Raw genomic sequence first — 19678 nt, forward strand, 5'->3', positions numbered from 1 at the left:
AGTTCTATGTTGGAAACTACTTTCCAGAATTTTGAAGGCATTGCTCTGTTGACTTCTGGCTAATAGGGCTGCTGGAGAGAATTCTGGCGCCATTCTGTTACAGAGTCTTTGTGACCATTTTCTTCCCACCTCTGGGAATAATTTTCTCTAGTACCTACAAGTTCTGGTACATCAAGATGTTGTGTCTTGGAAGTGAAAGTGTTAGCTGCTCAGTCGTGTCCAACTCTGTGTCCTCATGGACTGTAGCCTGCCAGGCTCCTCTGTCCATGGGATTCTCCAGGCAAGAGATACTGGAGTGGGTTGTCATTTCCTTCTCTCCACTGAATCTTCCCAACTCAGGGATCAAACCAAGGTCTCTCGCAGTGCAGGCAGATTCTTTACCATCTGAACCACCAAGAAACCTGTGTGACTTGGTAGGGGTCTTTTCTTATGTGTTGTACTGGATGCCAGTAAACTCTTTCAGTCTAGAAATGCATGTGCTTCACTCCTGAGAAAGATTCTTCTATCATTTATTTGATAATTTTCTATTTCTTCTGATCTCTCTAGGTCTCTTCTGATCTCTTAATTTTTGATACTGGATTTAAGGACTTTTAAAATATGGAGAAATGTTTGCTTTATGAAAAGCATTAGATGTAGGCACATCTATTAACTTCTTTCCCTGCCTATTTTGCTATTGACTTCATCTTAAAAATATGCTTCTAACCCCCAAATTATATAACTAACTTCATTTTTAAAATTGGCAATAGCAATTTCAGAATAAGGATCATGCTGTTTTTATTCATTTAAGCTCCACTGCAAGCAGCACAAGTGAGTATCTGTTGGATAAATAAAGTAGTGAAATGATTTTTTGATTAAAAAAGAAAAATAAAAATGACCCATGTCATTTATTTTATCCAGGATCTTATTACCAGCAAAGGTTCTGATTTTTAGATGTTGGAACAAGTATTTTCTTTACAAAAACTAATAAAATACATGAAATAATGTTATAGGATAAATAACAGAAAGAGCTTCCAAAAACTCAATAAATATAATAGAAAAGCATAAAAAGTTTTCAAATTATTTCCAGACACAAGGATTTGGAACACCCCTTGCTGAAACAATAGCAAGAAGAAACAATAGCAAGAAGAAGAAAAAAAAATTATAAAGAAGAAAACAGCCAAGGCTGCAGTGTGGGGCAGTAAGAGATCTAAGGTTTGTGTGAACGTCAGGCTGGGGACACAGCCTCCCACATAACAGTCTTCTGGGATCTGCTAGTCTTCAGTCCAGTTGACAGGGCCCTGGCCGTCTGGGAGTTCATGGGCTAGATGTGACGATAAGATTTGACTGCAGGAAATAATCTGATGGCCATTCCTAAGGGTCCCTTTGGAAATCAGCATGGCTCCTGACCCTTGACAGTTGGGAGGTGTTCCTAAATGCAAGCCTCAGTGACTCTCTAGTGAAGGGGAAGTGGCCTGTTCCACACATCTAGCCATCTGGCAGACTTAGAAACAACTCCCAAAGGTGGAGCCAGGAAGAAGCAGGTCCTTTGATGCATAGAAGCTCAAACTGGCAATCCAAGAGGCAGAGGTACTCAGGGACTTGGGTGCTGGGACGTTCAGCAAACCACCTGACCTCTTCGTGCTTCAGCTTCTCCATCTGTAAAATGAAGATATAATAGTGTCCACTCCCAGAGTTGGGAGGAGGAGGATGTGAGACCTTGCATGTAAAAGCAGAGTGCCAACACGGGATTCAGCACTCATCCACTGCCACAATTCGCCTCTGTCTAGTCATCCTTCTCACTGCCCAGATGGCTGCTGGCGAGAGTGGAAGCTGTTCTTGGACCTTTGTCCCCTGAGCTGACTGACAGTTTTGAAATTTCCATGTGGATAATGTCCATGACTCCTGGGATGCTGTCCCTCATGGCGGTGTGGGGTCAGGCCCCCCTCCTAAGCTGGGTAGTTGGCAGGCAAAGGCCCCAGTGCTTTGAACTATGGGACTATATTCAGAACACCCATGTCTCCAGGGCTTCCAGAACAATGGCTAATCAGTCCCATGGCAGCTACTCAGCATCCCCTTTCCAAGTCAGTCAACTTGTGAGTTTTCAAAGCCAGTTCTTACTCAGCCCAGTTGCTGTCCCATGGAAGGGAGCGCTTTTTTAGGCATCCCTGTTTAGCAATCTGTACCCTAAATTAGCATTTAGAATTGTGCCCTTAATTTGGCAATTCTTATCTATCACAGTTACAAACTCACATGCCCTTGACAGTAGCCCCAGTTCTAGGACTTTGTCCAACAGTTGTACTCACCTATATGCACAGAGGATAGTCACAGCAAGAGATGAGAAATAATCTAAATACCCCCCAGTCGGAGATGGGTGACATATACACATGATGGAATGTCAACCATCCAACATTTATTTGGATAACTGAAAATAGCTACTGAATGTGTGTCGTAGGTCAGCTGCTGTTCTAAGAGCCTATTAGTGAGCAAGACAGAGGTTTCCTGCCCCCATGAAGCTTACATTCTGGTTTACGTGCCACATGCTAAGAAGCTATTAAAATAAGGCTGCTGCAGGTCCATGAGAAAGGATGCTGGCCCATCTCCCATCTCTGATCTGTGTGGGTAAATGAAAAAAGCAAGGTGTAGAGTGACTGGGCCACCAGGTGTGCTCAATGGAACTTTGTGTTTGCCTAAAATTTTTCTAAAAGGGTTCAGGAGAAACTGAAATAATAATGGCCCATGGGAAGGAGCACCGAGGGACTAGGGGTCAGTTTTGGGAGGGAGGAGTTACTCTTCACTGTTTGTAAAAGTGTGAATGTTTATCCTGTGCTTGCCTTACCAAAAAAATGCAAAATAAAACAAAATACAAAAGACCTTTTACTCTTCCGGGTGCCTTCAAATTATTTAATCATCTAGACCAGAGTTTCTCAACCTTGGCACTTTGACATTTGGGCTGGATAATTCTTTGTTGGCGGTGGGGGGCTGACCTGTCCATTGTAAGATGTTAGCAGCATCCCTGGTTTCTACCTGTCACATGCCAGGAGTACCTTCCCCTAGTTGTGACAATAAAAACAAAACAAACAAACAAAAAACACCTCCAGACATTGCAAAATTCCATGGAACCAAAATCACCCCCAGCTGAGAATCACTGCTCAAAAAACTTTGAAATACAGTAGCAATCACTATCTCCGTTAGACAGATAAGTACAGGCCCAAAGAGGTTTTATAGTATTTTTTAAAATCATACGCTTCATTTTAAAATTGATATCTATTCATTTATGATTTTAAATACACGTGCTCTCCTGGCTAATTTTTAAGCAATCTATTAATATATATGTGAATAAATAGAAGTAGAATGAGTCTAGTTTCTTATTTCACTTGATCCGTTTCTAGTAGTGTTTTAGCTCAGTTAAATCTTACTGGAGATGTTGGGCTACATAGATAACAATCATTTAAAAAATAAATTAATTCAATCAAGATTTGGCAGGGGTGGCGGGGGTGGACTCTAATCGGATACCTGACATTTTGAACAATTACATGTTGAAATATCAAATCTCTTGCTTTGTTCAAAATGTAAACTTTACGCCCCAGAGTTGGAGTTGGCTGGCCTTATTTTTCTGGTTGGATTGTTATTTGTGTCATGAGGGCAGGACTAAACTTCACAATCCTTTTGTATCCTGTGGTGTCCAGGATAGTTCCCAAGGAGGCTTAAAATGAAGGCAGCCCAGCAGGCTGCGGACAGAGTAAAGGCCAGGACCTGGGACACAGATGGCAACAGGTGAGGACTGTTGTCAGCTTGTGTTTTTAAACCACAAGCTCCTAGGCTGCCTTTCAGAAAAGCCTCTAATCTGTGTTTGGCCTTGGCAGCTTCCCAGAGGAGTGAGGACAGCAGATTGTGGTACTGGCCAGGGAGGACTGTGTGTCCTGCCCACCCCCAGATCCTTTCCCTCTCTGGGGCTTCCTGTGCTGGAGGCTGAGATCACAAAACAAAGTAGGCACGGCCTGAGCATCTCACAGTGTGGTGGGCTTGGCAGACATAACAGACAAGAGCAATGCAGTGTGATTCGAGCCATGATGGGGGTTGCAAAGATGCTTGGGGACCTTGAGAAGGGAGTGGGGGAAGACTTGCTGAGAGGTGATGTATAAGCTGAGCCCGAAAAGACAGGTCTCACTCAGATGTACCAAGTGTGCGTCCATCTCTTCCCTTTCACCCTCACATGACTGGTGAATATCACCTCCTCGGGAGGCCCTTCTCGACTGACCCCTTGGAAAGTAGACCCTCTAAACTCCTGGTTTTATTTTCTTCATAGCCCCTCTTAGCAGCTGGTCTTGTTTACATGTTTGCCTACTAGCCTGTGGCCCTCCTCCAGAAAGAGTTTCAGAGACTGTGACCCTCTTGTTCCCTGTGAATACCCAATACCTGTGAGAAGGCGGTCTACCAGGTGGATGAGGGTGGAGTTAAGAAGTAGAGGGGAAGGACATCTCTAGAATGCACTGGGCAGGTCAAGATGAGGACTTGAAGGGTCCTGTGGCTCTGGCACCAGGGTGGAAGATGGTGGAGGGGGTGAGCCTGAGATGCAAACGGGAGGAGGCAAAATTTAGATAACTGTCTGGAGAGGTTAGATTGAGAAAGAGCAGAAATGTGGGGTGGGAACTAGAGAGCGACCACTCATTTATGGAGGGGTATAATCCATATCTTTACTTGGAAGGAGACCAGAATTTTTTTAAACTAAGGGTCAGGAGCCAGTGATGGTTGGATGGCATCACTGACTCAATGGACATGAGTTTGAGCAAGCTCTGGGAATTGGTGATGGACAGGGAAGCCTGGCATGCTGCAGTCCATGGGGTCACAAAGAGTCAGATGCAACTGAGTGAATGAACAGAAGCCAGTGGAGACCAAGGAAAGAGGGAAACACCTAGAGCAAGGTCCTTGGAGCGGCCTGGCAGAAGCTTTTGTCTCTGACCACTGGAAGGTGCCTGCTCCATTGTGTCCAGAGGATGGGAAAATGCATGGGTGCCAGTCATAGATGCTTGGTGCACAGCCTGGGGGTGTGGGGGGCAGGATGTGGTGTGAACTGTCCCTGCAGCAAGGTCGATGGCTGTTAGGAGCAGGGGAGAAATGGAAAGTGGCTGGCTAAGGGCCAGAAGTCAAGCAATGATAGCAGCAGCAGTAGCAAGGGCCAGAAGTCAAGCAATGAGTATAGCTAGAGAGGGAAGTGAGTGGAGCTAGGAGGGGATGGTTGTGGTGGGGTGGGGGGGTGGCGGTGGGCATAGGCAGCTGACAAGAGACTGGAGGAAGAAAATTCAGTTCAGTTCAGTTCAGTTCAGTCGCTCAGTTGTGTCCGACTCTCTGTGACCCCATGAATCGCAGCACGCCAGGCCTCCCTGTCCATCAGTATCTCCCGGAGTTCACTCAGACTCACGTCCATCGAGTCAGTGATGCCATCCAGCCATCTCATCCTCGAGTCGTCCCCTTCTCTTCCTGCCCCCAATCCCTCCCAGCATCAGAGTCTTTTCCAATGAGTCAACTCTTCGCATGAGGTGGCCAAAGTACTGCAGCTTCAGCTTTAGCATCTTTCCTTCCAAAGAAATCCCAGGGCTGATCTACTTCAGAATGAACCGGTTGGATCTCCTTGCATTCCAAGGGACTCTCAAGAGTCTTCTCCAACACCACAGTTCAAAAGCATCAATTCTTTGGCGCTCAGTCTTCTTCACAGTCCAACTCTCACTTCCATACATGACCACAGGAAAAACCATAGCCTTGACTAGACGGACCTTAGTCGGCAAAGTAATGTCTCTGCTTTTGAATATACTATCTAGGTTGGTTATAACTTTTCTTCCAAGGAGGAAGAAAAGCACATATTATTACTGTGACTATTTAGGGAGGATGGGAAAGGCATCAGGATGTGCTCTGAGAGTGGGGCATCTGATTGGGAGACTTCAGAGTGGGCTGTCGGGGGTGACAGAACCTAGGCTGTGGCAGTGGAGGGAGGAGGGAGCCCAGGAGTGCTGGTGGCTAAGGTGGAGGGACAGGTCATTAGAGATGAGGAGGTCAAGCAACTGTGTAGCCATGTGCTGCATTTGTCCCTGAGGACAGCAGGGCTTGGGGTGAAGGAGCCAGATGGGAACTTCCAGAATGAGTGCATATGAGATGGAACAGGGAGGAGGTATGTGGGCGGCAGGAGGCTACACAAAGGCTGGTCAGGGGAAGAAAGCAGGCCACCACTGTCCTGAGGAACAAGAGGTGAAGGTCCTCAGGGTAGGGCCAGGTTTAGTGAAGCAGAAGGTGAAGGGTGGGAGTGTTCTTTGACATGGGGAACGGCTTCTGGGAGCATCGAGGGAGGGAGCAGGAAGCTAGAATCAGGGCTGGGGCCACAGGACAGATGGTGGGTGTTTGAGGCTGAGGATGCGAGGCTGGGATTGGCAGGCTTCCAAGCTCCCAGGAGGCCCCTGCTGAGTCTGTGGGCTCCAGCCCATGGGCCAAATGCTGTGCTTCCCTTCAGGCAGACACACTTGCAGGGAGGAATTGAGGGACCCTGCCCCAAGTAGGAAACAGATGCTCCCTTGCGAAGAGTCTGGGCCTCTCTCCCCAGCTAGCTTTGGAGACCCTGGACCCTCCCGGGGCGTCTATGTCCCTCTTCTTTAGAAGGGCAGCCCCGGGAGTGCACCGAAGGGCGCCACCGCGAGCACAGTTTAGGGACAAGGCAGAAATTCCAGAAATTCCAGATTCTCTGAGGGGCGCCGGCGGGCTATGGTCAGGAGGGCCCTTCTTGGCTCCACCGCCAGACGGCGCCCTCGGCCCGGTGGGCGGCCGACCGGCCGCCGGGGGGCGCTGCGCGCGCCCTGCCCAGAGCTCCGCCCCTGAGCGGTGGGCAGTCGGCCCCGGCCCGGAGTGGCCCGAGAGGGTGGGGCGAGGGCGGGGCGAGGCCGCGCCTGGGCGGGAGGGGCGGGCCGGGGGCGGGGGAAGGAGCCCGAGGGGCGGGGCGGGGGCCCGCGGCGTTTCTCCCTCCCTCCCTCCCTCCCTCCCTTTCTTTCTCCTCTTCTCACTCTCCAGTCTTTTCTTTGCCTCCGCAGCCGGCGGAGGGGGCGGGCCCTGCAGCCTTTGTTGCTCGCAGCCGAGCGCAGCCGCCCGCCGGGCGGCAGTCCGGGCCCAGGACTCCGGGAGCTGCACGCGGGTCGGGCATGTCCTGAGCCGGACCCGGGACCGGGCAGCGAACGGACGGGACGGACGAGAGCGTGTGCGAGGGGTCGCTCGGCGGCCGCCTGGCCCCGGCCATGCCCAGCGGCCCGAGTCCCCGAAGCCCCGCGCCGCTGCTGCGCCCCCTGCTCCTGTTCCTCTCGGTCCTGGCGCCGGGCGCCCACGGATCTGCACCAGGTGGGTGGCTGCCCCGCCCCGGCCGGCCGGCCCTGCCACCCCTCCCGGCTTCTCCAGCCTAGGTTCAGCCTCTTCTCACCTCTGCAGATTCCGCTCCCTCCAGGCTCTGCCGGGAGGGGTCGCCCCCCACTCTCCTGGTGTTAGGGACAGGGGTGGGCTTAGGGCAGCGAAACCGCGCCTTCAGGGTGCCTTCCGCAGCCCTCGACTCCGCTACGCACCCTGCCCATAGCCGGAATAAGCCTCTTACACGCTCTTCGAGCTCCCGTTTCCCCACCTCGGGTGCAGCAGATCGCGTCTGTCTCTCCCGGGGAATCTCTTCGTCTGAGCAACTGGACGGAGCGCGGCTTGCTCACGATGTATTCAGTTTCTCGCCCTCCTCAGTGTGCCTCCTCTGGAAAGCAGGCTGGCCAGGGCGCTGCGGGCGGAGTCGCGGGGTCGCAGGTCTACGCGGTTCCCCGCCGAGCCCCGGCCCCGAGCCCCGGTCCCCAGCCTCTAGGCAGCCTGCCCGGCCCTCAGGCTCCCTGGGCCGGGTCTTGCGCTGTCCTTGCACTTCCTGCCTCCCCCTCCCCCAAGTGTGAAGGAGCTGGGAGTGCAGCGCGGAGAAGGAGCTTCTTTCCCCGGCCCTGGGCTTGGCTCTCCCCGCCCAGCCCCGCCCGGCTGGCCTCCGACGAGCCTCTGGCCCGGGTCCAGAATCATGCTCCGTCCCGGTTCGCCGGGCCGCGGAGCTCCTGGAGCGTCCGGCCTGGGAATTTAGGATCGAAGAGTGTAGAGGACCCCCTGGCCTTGCGCTCTGGGAGCTCCCGGTCTCATGGGCGCGGGTAGAATAGTGGGAAGCGCTGTAGAGGCGAGGGAGTCGAGAAGGCTTTGTAGGAGAGGGGCCCGAGCTTGGAGGGACTGAAAGGATGGATGAACTTTAGATGGGCTGGAAGGGGTGTGTGTGTGTGTGTGGTGTGTGTGTGTGTGTGTGTGTGATGGATGAACTTTAGATGGGCTGGAAGGGTGTGTGTGTGTGTGTGTGTGTGTGTGTGTGTGTGATGGATGAACTTTAGATGGGCTGGAAGGGTGTGTGTGTGTGTGTGTGTGTGTGTGTGTGTGTGTGTGATGGATGAACTTTAGATGGGCTGGAAGGGGGTGTGTGTGTGTGTGTGTGTGTGATGGATGAACTTTAGATGGGCTGGAAGGGTGTGTGTGTGTGTGTGTGTGTGTGTGTGATGGATGAACTTTAGATGGGCTGGAAGGGGGTGTGTGTGTGTGTGTGTGATGGATGAACTTTAGATGGGCTGGAAGGGTGTGTGTGTGTGTGTGTGTGTGTGATGGATGAACTTTAGATGGGCTGGAAGGGTGTGTGTGTGTGAGATGAACTTTAGATGGGCTGGAAGGGGGTGTGGGGAAGTGGAGGGACGTGTGGGTGTGGGTGGGTGGGTGCAGCCCAACAGGGCTTGGTGGAGCAGATGGGGATGGGGTGGCTAGGTTAGGCCTTTGAGCTGGGTTTTGGGAAGACCTCCCTCCCCAGCAGAGGGATTGTGGTTGTGAGGCTGGAAAAGCATATAGGCCGGAATGTAGGGAGCATTTAAGCCTGATCTTAGAGGTTCGCGGAACCGTTGAGGGGTGCAGCTGATGAAAGCCTTTGAGGGGAGCAGTGTTTTAGGGAGGAAGCTCCCCGTCTAGCACCAATGTGTAGGGGACAGAGCAAATATTTAATGAGACCTACCATGTGCCAGCATCCCTACTTCTTATTTCTCATCAGCTCCACAACAGCCCTGCAAGGTGTGTGATGGAAAGTTCTTTTATAAATGAGAGGACAGATTCAGAGAGGAGAGTGACCTGCTAGGTTAGACTCCTGGGCTACCTGGGTGAAGCCTGTGTTTTCCCACTGCCCCAAAGCTGGGGATCAATGAGGGTGAACCAGGTGATGGGAGCAGGAAAGTAGTTGCCCGGAGGAAGTGCCCCTGAAGCCTGAACTTGGGTCCAGGCTCCCTGGCAGCTGTGGGAGAAAGGTTATGTGTGTGTCAGGGGGCGGAGGGGAGTGTCCGTGGTCAGGGTCCCCTTCTACTGCAAGCCAGACACATGTATGAGCTTGCCCATGTTGTTAAACTGGGATAATGGTATCTATCTCCAAGGGTTGTTATGAGAATTCAGTGAGATGCTGAATGTGTTTGCTTCGCACAGAGCAGAGAGACTGCCATGCGGTGGCTGTGGTTTTTATGGTTTTAATCTTATTGGAGACCCAATAAGATTAGGGAGTCCTTGATGTGTCCTGAAACTTGGACCTGCTACTTGGGGTGGAGGAAAGGCAAGCGCCCCTCCTATCTAATCTGGGTCACCCTTCAGGTGAGTGTCTGTCTCCAGTGTCCCTATAGATACGTTGCATGAGGTCCTCCCCAGTTTCTCCCACTTGGGATCCCTGACATGGAGGCTGCTGAGTCTTTGTCATTTTCTTTAGATCTGCCTGGGGGACCTAGACCAGGTGCTCTGCCCACTGAATGCGACCCTGTTAGAGGCCAAAGAAAACATCTTGGGCTCACTTTTAGAAAAATGTAACAAACCAAGGGACTTGTTGGGATTGCTGGGACTGGCTCAGGGGCCCACCGAAACACTGTTTCACACATGTGAGCTCCGTGTGCGTGTGCATGCACACGCGTGCATGCAGACAAGTGCAGACGGACTGGGGCGGGAGGGCGTGTGTCACACACCCCCTGGTTATTTTTTCTCTTTGTCATGAGCTATGGGTCATTTGAAGAGCTGGACTGTAACTCAGGTACTCGATAAGGAGGTGAGGGTAAACACCATGTTGGCATTTCTCTGGAAGAAGTTCCAGGGTGACAGTTCTGTCACCTAGCAGTGATATTCAAAGTATTCAACACCCGTTGTGGCAGGAACGCACTCCAATCACAACCGAATAACCTTCCTGGCGGGACAGACTCAGCCATGAACCACTGGCAGTCCCTGCTCCCATCTGCAGTAGCTTTAGCACTGCTGGCTCAGCTCTGAAGGACAGTTACCCTTTGCTGGCACTGGGTGGTGGTACTTTCAGCCACCATGATCTCTACCAGCCATCAGCTATCAGAGACACTGAAAGAGTTGTTTATTTTTTAACTTACTCTGTCCTCATTTTAAAATATTTTAATAGTAAAACAATACAAATTGACTATTGAAAATGAATGCAGAATAAAGCAAGAAAATGAAAATTATTGCAGTAAAAGTGGTAACATCCTGTAAGTAATTTTACATTTCTTATTAAGATATTAAGTCATTAGGCAAAAGAAGTTTTTAAAGAAATAGCTAAGTATACTTGAGAACTTCTCTTGCTAATTTTCAGTCATAACTTGGTCACGTTTGCTTTGTGTTACTGTCTATTGAACTAAGCGCTTATGTATTGACGCACTGAATTCTCACAACCTAAGGTATGAATATTATCATGCCCGTATTACAGATGGAGGAACTGAGACTGTGTGCTTAATTTACCCGTGGCCTCACAGCTTTTGATGGCAAAGTTGTGATGCAGGACCAGGCGCTCTGACTATAGAGCACATTACTTCTAATGCTTTTTGCCTGCAGCATATTTCTACTTACATTTTTGAACTTAAGAGGATGCTTCTTTATAACTCTCTTGAATTTCTGTCTTGCAATAATTTCCCAAGGTCTAGAGCAGGGGTTCTGAACGGGACTGCATACCCCCAAGTTCGTGGATCCCTCCCCAGGGACACTGTTGAGCTCGGGGCCATCTCTCCCCAGGGGATCTGATTCCCCAGCCTTACACATCATGCCGTCTCCCACCCACATACAGTTGAGGACACTGCCGTTGCCTAGAAGTGTGCCATGTAGCTTCCGTTTTTCTGGTACACTGAGCACTTCTGGGCTAATTGGCATCAGCACCCCACACCTTCAGCTTGTCTTTAGCAGCCTTGACGTGATGGTTCATGCCCAGGGAACTGCTTTTAATATTCATTTAAAATAAAACCTTGGAGTGTAACTGTTTTCTTATTCTCCATCTATTTGTTCCATGACCCTCCTTAAATTTTCTGACTTGGATACTCTGAGCAGATGAGGAAACTGAGGCCCAGCAAGATGAAGTGACTGTCCAGGCTACACAACTATTAAGTAGCCAAGTTGGCACCTGAACCCAGGTCTAGCTGTGTTCAATGCTCACACTTTTACATTGTTTTGTAACTCCATTGTCTCTCATTCCACAAAACACGTGCCTGGGTCAAGCTTCTTATTGCTTGTTCCCCTCACCTGACTTTTTCCTATTTCTCTGGTGGTCTATCACATGATGCCCACCGCGAAGCTGTCCTCATCCTCATGCTTAAATATGTACCCATATGTCAAGGGGACATGTCACATGCGCCCCTTTGACAAAGCTCTTCTTCATCCCCATACATCTCTGGGCTGTCCCCTCCCCTCTCTTGGACTTTCCCAGCTCTGTGCCAGGGGTATGGATCATGAGTGCCCTGCACCCATTTCTTCTCAGGGCTAGGATGGTGTCTTATACATTTTCCTGGACATTAGGGCACTTAACTCTCCCTCACAACACCGAATGTCGTGGACCAGGCAGGTAACATAACAAAGCTGATGGGAAGACACTTTTCTTGAATCATAGGGCCTCTTGGCCCAGCCCTTGTTTTCCCATTGTTGTTAGAGATTCAGTTCTTTACTGAATGAAAGACAGCGCAAGTGTGAAGCTGGGGGCAACCTATATTTAGCGACAGTGCTGAGAACACATAGGAAGTGGTGGAGACTGAGGCAGATGGAAAAGCACAGGCCCTCTCTAACGGGCCACCTCTGACAAGTGTGAATTTAGGCCTGACATGGATGGACGATAAGACTTTAAGCTGAAAATTGAGACTTTTGTACAAAATCATGTGATTTTTTCTTTTTTTAAAAAACACTGGCCACTGATTAAATACTGTTCAACATTTTTGCCAGTCCAACAAACCACTACCTGCCCCTAATCAATACACTGACAAACAAACAAAAAAAAAAACAAGTCTGCAAGCTGTGGTTGTGGAGTTGCCCTCCCAAATGCCCTTATGAGGATGAGAGAGCAAGAAGTCTTCAACTCTCCAGCCCAGTGGCTTCCAGATGCCAGCCTTGAAATGGTTCCATCAGAATCCCCAGAACGTTTAGAAAAATACAGATTCTGGGGCCTCAGAGCTCTGGATCTATGGAATCAGAATCTCTGGGCTGGGTCCTGGGCAGCTACAGTTTTTCAGAGCTCTCCAGGTACTGCTGATGTGCAGCCAGGTTTATGTCCAGTAAGGAATTTCTTAACTTCCCTGATGACTACAATCCCTTGAGGCTTTTGGTAAAAACACAGCTTCCCAGTCCCATTTCCTGGAGATGCTGATTCAGTGGGTCTGGGACAGGGCCTGAGAATTTGTTTTTAACAAATTCTCATCCGAGAAGTCTGGAAAAATCCTTGCACTTGTGCCCTCCTGAAACTCAGAGACAAGGACAATTTGCCTAAAGCACTGAACAAGTCACTCCAGCCCACCCTGTGTCCTGCCTCTCAGAGAATGCTCTTAGAGGACTGCCCTGATAGCTGGCCCACTGGGGCAGTTGTGGGCAGTGGGGGGTGTCCTCAGCGGGGGTGCAGGGGGCCACACCACACAGCGCACTCTTCAAGTGGTTTGGCAGGAGACAGATTGGAGAGTGAGCTGAGTTTCTGCAGCCTGGCCTGGAGGGAGCTTCAGGCTGGACTTGGCTTCCTTTCCCACCCCAGCAGCAGCCACACAGAGAGCCCTGTAGGACAGCTGCAGGGCACTCAGGCATTCTTGTGGCCTTGAGGGGTCTTTGTCATGAGCAGCCAGGATCCCACAAGCTGGGCATAAAGCCAGGACAAGCCCCAGAGCTAGGCAGGACCAGAGGCTGGGACAAACCTCAGATGGGCCAGTTTCCTACCTGCACCTTAGGGCCTGGGAACTGTGGAGAAGGAAAAGAGAGAACGAGAGCGTGAGCCCTGGGGTTCCTGCCCACTCCCAGCAGTGCTGCTCTTCTTTGTGTGTGTCCACGTGAGATTTCTTTTGAAGACTAGGTCTAGTGGTCAAAATAGTTGGAAAAGTTTGATCGAGTCCAGCTCATGTTCACTTGGTCATGTCTGACTCTTTGTGACCCCATGGACTGCAGCACGCCAGGCTTCCCTGTCCATCACCAACTCCTGGAGCTTGTTCAAACTCATGTCCATCAAGTCGATGATGCCATCCAACCATCTCATCCTCTGTTGCCCCCTTCTCCTCCTGCCTTCAATCTTTCCCAGCATCAGGGTCTTTTCCAATGGGTCAACTCTTCACATCAGGTGGCCAAAGTATTGGAGCTTCAGCTTCAGCATCAGTCCTTTCAATTAATATTCAGGACTGATTTCCTTTAGGATTGACTTGTTTGATCTCCTTGCAGTCCAAGGGACTCTCAAGTCTTCTCCAACACCACAGTTCAAAAACATCAATTCTTCAGTGCTCAGCTTTCTTTATAGTCCAACTCTGACATCCATACATGACCACTGGAAAAACCATAGCTTTAACTAGATGGACCTTTGCTGGCAAAGTAATGTCTCTGCTTTTTAACATGCTGTCTAGGTTGGTCATAGCTTTGATGTTAGCAGTGGAGAAACTGAGACCCAGCAAGAGACAGACCTCTGAGAATGAAGAAGGATGTTACCGGGAGGTTGAAACCATTTGGGAGACTTTATTACTCTTTCTGTGTGCTTTAGGCTAGTCTCTGCACCTTTCTGAATGTCTCTCTGCTTTCTCCAGGAGCAGTCTGGAGACTCTCCTGCAGGTGTCCTAACTTGGAATCCATAGCCACAGGGACCTGGGTAGAATTCAGAGGATCCATGAACTTGGATGGGACTATATTACATCTTTAATTTTTCTAACCTTGAAGTGAAATTCAGTATTTCCTTCCATTACAAATATTAGCAACAAATCACTAGTATTAGCAGTATCTCTGATTTAGCTACCAATTATTGTTCAGTTGCTAAGTCATGTCCAACTCTTTGTGACCCCATGGACTATAGCATGCCAGTCTTCCCTGTCCTTCACTATCTCCTGGAGTTTGCTCAAATTCATGGTCATTGAGTCGGTGACGATACCTGACTATCTCATTCTCTGCCTCCCCCTTCTGCTTTTGCCCTTAATCTTTCTTAGCATCAGAGTCTTTTCAGTGAGTTGGCACTTCACAGCAAGTGGCCAAAGTATTGGAGCTTCAGCTTCAGCATCAGTCCTTCTAGTGAATATTCAGGGTTGATTTCCTTTAGGATTGATTGGTTTGATCTCTTTGCTGTCCAAGGGACTCTCAAGTCTTCTCCAGCACCACAATTTGGAAGTATCAATTCTTCAACGCTTAGCCTACTTTAGGATCCAACTCTTATATCTGTACAAGACTACTGAAAAACCATAGCTATAACCAAATGGACAAAGTGATGTCTCTGCTTTTTAATACACTATCTAGGTTTGTCATGGCTTTTCTTCCAAGGAGCAAGCATCCTTTAATTTCAGGACTGCTGTCACCATCTACAGTCCACAGTGATTTTGGAGCCCAAGAAGAGAAAATCTGTCACTGTTTCCACTTTTTTGCCATCTATTTGCCATAACGTGATGGGCCCAGATGCCATGATCTTAGTTTTTGAGTGTTGAGTTTCAAGCCAGCTCTTTCACTCTCCTCTTCACCCTCATCAAGAGGCTCTTTAGTTCCACTTTCTGCCATTAGAGTAGTAACATCTGTGTGTCTGAGGTTGTTGTTTCTCCCAACAGTCTTGATTCCAGCTTGTGATTCAGCCAGCCCAGCATTTTGCATGATGTACTCTGCATAGACAAATAAATAGAGTAACAATATACAGTGTTGATATACTCCTTTCTCAAGTTTGAACCACATCTGGTTCTAACTGTTGCTTTTTGACCTGCATACAGGTTTCTCAGGAGACAGGTAAGCTACCAATAGGGACAAGAAAAAAATTTTTTTTCTTTGTTTTTAATCTCAATACAATTGCAGGTATCTTGAAATAAGGCTGATGCTCTTCACTACTTTGAAATCATCATAGTTATTAAACTTGCCTTTGGATCTTGTTTAATGCATTAGGAAAGGAACACATGATTTCACATCTACTTTTTAAATTATTTTGACAGTTTTAAGTCAATATAATGAATTTCCTTGGTATTCCTATACATTTAATCGTACACACTTAAAAACATTTTTTTGAGGAGTCCATGGCAGAAAAAGGTTAAGAATCAAGACTTATTGGGAAATCAAGCAGACAGAATGACTAGGAGAGGATTCTGCAAATTTTTCCAGCCCTGGAATCTTTTCATTTGAACTCTCAAATGTGAAAGAAATAAACTAGAGCTGCTTGGTTGAAGTGGTAGTGATGAGGGACCAGGGAGCCCTACCTGGGTGGTCCTTCTCTGACTCCCCATCTCAGGAGGCCTGGACATGTGTGCAGAAGAACCATCAAGCACTTTAAAAAATCCATCAGGCTAATAATAATCTAATAATCATAACTGCCATCGTATTCAGTCGTATTCATCGTATTCAGTGGGCCAGGCACTGCTATATGTGGAGTAGTTCAGTTCATTTAATCTTCAGCCCCCAAAGTGTAAGTTATGATCCCCTTTCTACAGATTTTACACAAATACTTACTGAGAAACTACTAGTTTCCAGACATTCTTGAACACTTAAAATCTTCAGCAAAGACTCTAAAGATTCTTGCCCTCCTAGAGTTCACACTGGGAGGAGATAGAGAAAGAAAAATAGAAAAAAGAATGCAGATGTTAAGTGATACAGTATGTGAGACGTGCTGTGGGGAAAAATAAAGCAGGGAAGGGGGGATAGGGAGAGGCGGGGAGTTGCAATTTTAAAAAGAAGTGAGTAAGCTTTGGGGAAGGACCTGAAGGAAGTCAGTGCTTTATAGTCCTGTGGGAAACTGAGGGAAGCCTGTTCCTGGTGGAGGGAACAAGAAAGCAAAATCTTGAGCAGGAGCAGCAAGGAGGCCAGTGGCCGAATACAGGGAATTCGGGAGGTGTAGCTGAGATGAGGGAGAAGGCAATGGCACCCCACTCCAGCACTCTTGCCTGGAAAATCCCATGGATGAAGGAGTCTGGTAGGCTGCAGTCCATGGGGTCGCTGGGAGTCGGACACAACTGAGCAACTTCCCTTTCACTTTTCACTTTCATGCATTGGAGAAGGAAATGGCAACCCACTCCAGTGTTCTTGCCTGGAGAATCCCAGGGACGGGGGAGCCTTGTGGGCTGCCATCTATGGGGTCGCATAGAGTCAGACGCGACTGAAGCGACTTAGCAGGAGCAGCTGAGATGAGATCGGAGGTATCCTTGCCTAGGACGTCCCTGGCCATCGCTAGAACAGTTTTCTGCTGTGTGTGAGCTGGGAGCCACTGCAGGGTTTTGAGCAGAGAAAGGTTATGATCTGACAGCTCTGGAACGAGTCCCTGTGACTACTACGTGGAAAGCTAATCAGACTGGAGGAGAGGGACCCGAAGCGGTCACTAACGGAAGCAGGGAGACTTGTGAAGAGGTTATTGCGATCACCTGGGTGGAGCTCGCGAGGCACGGAGCGGTGAAACAGCACAGGTGGTGGATGTTTGAATCCCGGCACTTGGACCTCAGCGCCCCCTTGGGCTTCTCGGCTCCCACTCCGTCTCGGCTCTTCTTCCTGCAGGGCACGCCGCCGAGGGCCGGGCGGCGCTGGACATTGTGCACCCGGTCCGTGTGGATTCGGGGGGCTCCTTCCTGTCCTACGAGCTGTGGCCCCGCGCGCTGCGCAAGAGGGACTTGTCCGCGCGCCCTAGCGCACCCACCTTCTACGAGCTGCAGTACCGCGGCCGCGAGCTGCGTTTCAACTTGACCACCAACCCACACCTGCTGGCCCCCGGCTTCGTGAGCGAGACGCGGCGGCGGGGCGGCCTGGGCCGAGCGCACATCCGGGCCCATGCCCCCGCCTGCCACCTGCTAGGTGAGGTGCAGGACCCCGAGCTCGAGGGCGGCCTGGCGGCCATCAGCGCCTGCGACGGCCTGGTGAGTGCGCGGGGTGAGCTGGAGGGCGTGGGGGCCACCCCCTGCCTGGCCACGGACTTGTCTGCTGGTTTTGGCCCGTTGGAGTTCCCCCTTCCAGCCTCAGTTATTAGCACCTGTAAAATGGGGTGGCATTTTACAGGCATGCTCAGGCATATTTATTCTCTAGGGCAGCGGTTCTCAAACTTTAAAGCGAGACAGTCATCGAGGCCTAGCGGAAAACCTGGTGTCCCATAGGGTAGATGGGGAGAGGGGGTGGGGAACGTGCATTTCTGGCAATTTCTCAGATAATGTTGAAGCTGTCAGTCCAGACTTTGAAAACCGCTTTTTGTTTGTGCTGTGTGTGGACTGAGTAACTCAGAAAGCAATTGAGGCCCTCATCTTCAAGGGGTATCAGTTATGACTTTGACCGCGCAACCCCTGCCCCCACCCCGCTTCCCAGGAGAGCCAGCTTCAGCCTCCAGGTTTTTCTGAGTTGAGGTAATGCTGGCAGCCACGTGCAGCCCTAATCCTCTGCTTGAGAGCAAGGCCTCTCCAGGCAGCATAGGGCCCCTTTTGCTCCCACTCTGGAGGGTGGGCTGTGGGAGGAGTGGGGGTGGGTGGGGGCACCTTCCCAGCCATCCACTACTCCCTGCAGGGAGCCTCAGCTCAGATTGCTCAGGAAAAGCCACAGCTGTGGCAGGGGGCTGGCTCATGACATATAGCCCACCTCACAGGCTCTAGGGCCATTGGTCCCCAATCTTTTTGGCACCAGGGAAGAGTTTCGTGGAAGACAGTTTTTCACAGACTGGGGGTAGGGGGTAGTTTCAGGATGAGTCAAGCACATTACATTTATTGTGCACTTTACTTCTATTATTATTATTACATCAGCTCCACCTCAGATCATCAGGCATAAGATCCTGGAGGGTGGGGACCCCTGCTCTGGGGTATCTGGGCCTTTGAGAGCCCAGCTGCCTGGGAAAGTCTCGTTTACAGGAGCCTGTACTTCTCCCTGTTCATATAGTTAAATTAATCTTGTTGCACCTGAGCAACAGGTACGCATATGGGCATTGTTCCCATTTTATAGATGAGGGAACAGGCTCCGAGAGGAACCTGCCCAAGGTCACTCAGTTATCCAGTGGTGGAGTCAACCCAGGCCTCCAGCCCCTACAGCTAATGATTCACTATCCAGCACTCAGGTTCTCTGCCCTGAGTGACCCAACTGGCTGACTTGGAGCCAATGAGGAGGGGTCTGAGGGAGGGAAAACCTTCTTCCATGTTGGAGTCCTGAGCTTCCCTAGTAGGTGGTGGGTTGCTCAAAGATACTTCCCAAGGCCCCTCCTTCCTCTGGCCTCTCTGAATGCCAGCGAACATCCCCGAGACACCCCTTTCAATTTCCCTTCTCTGGAAGATCCTGGACCAAGGAAGAGGGTGTCCTGGTGGGAGTGGGTATCTCCATGGCCATCTTGTTAGATTTGGAAGGAAACCCATTTCTTCCTTCTTTTTTTTTTTTCCTTTTGGTAATCAAATTTCTTTTTATTGAGATATTATAAAAATATTAGTTTCAGACAATTTGACACCTATTTATTAATATATTGTAAAATGATCACAATAAGTCTAGTTACAAATTTATGTATAGTTTTTTTTCTTGTGATGAGAACTTTTAATCTTTCTTAGCAACTTTCAAGAACACAAAACAGTGTTATTAACTATAGTCACCGTGCTGTACATTACTAACCCAAAGCTTTTTTTCCCCTTGGTGTTAAGCTTTTCAATTGTAATTCTTGCTAATCTTTGGAATGTGGGGATGCAGACCTATTTTGTACTTCTTATGGGCCAAGGGGTGGGGTGGGTGTATGGAGCAGCTTCCTGGGCTGAGGGCTTCTGCGCTCAGTCTAGAAGCCTTTGGCTGGGTAAGGCGGTAAGGTGGGACATTCCAGCCAGAGGGTACAAAGCGAGCAAAGGTCTAAAGGGAGGAAAGCACAGTGTGTCTGGGGGCAGCTGGTGTGGTGGCTCTGCTGGGCAGGACAGGCCTCTGGGGGTGGCGGAGGGCAGCTGAGTGCTGGTCCTCCCTGTGTGACCTTGGTGCTTCTTTCCCAGAAAGGTGTGTTCCAGCTCTCCAACGAGGACTACTTCATTGAGCCCCTGGATGGCGTCCCCGCCCGGCCTGGCCACGCCCAGCCCCACGTGGTATACAAGCGCCAAGCCCCCGAGAAGTGGGCAGAGCCGGGGGACTCCAGGGCTCCAGGCACCTGTGGGGTGAAAGGTGTGTTTCTCTGCTACCAGCTCTGGGGTAGGGGATGAGTCTTGGACCATGGAGGGGCCTTTCT

The 19678-nt window shown here is 49.8% G+C and overlaps 1 protein-coding gene across 1 annotated transcript in view; it reads left to right on the top strand.

Moving 5' to 3' along the window:
* Positions 6997-19678, top strand: part of ADAMTS7 (ADAM metallopeptidase with thrombospondin type 1 motif 7) — a 57151-nt gene continuing 44469 nt past the window's right edge. The window contains exons 1-3 of the mRNA XM_018066125.1: positions 6997-7350; positions 17017-17372; positions 19449-19614. Coding sequence (XP_017921614.1) covers positions 7251-7350; positions 17017-17372; positions 19449-19614 — 622 coding nt within the window. The 5' untranslated portion in view covers positions 6997-7250. The remainder of the gene's footprint in view (positions 7351-17016; positions 17373-19448; positions 19615-19678) is intronic.

This window comes from Capra hircus, chromosome 21, assembly GCF_001704415.2.
Source record: "Capra hircus breed San Clemente chromosome 21, ASM170441v1, whole genome shotgun sequence".
Lineage (NCBI taxonomy): Eukaryota > Metazoa > Chordata > Mammalia > Artiodactyla > Bovidae > Capra > Capra hircus.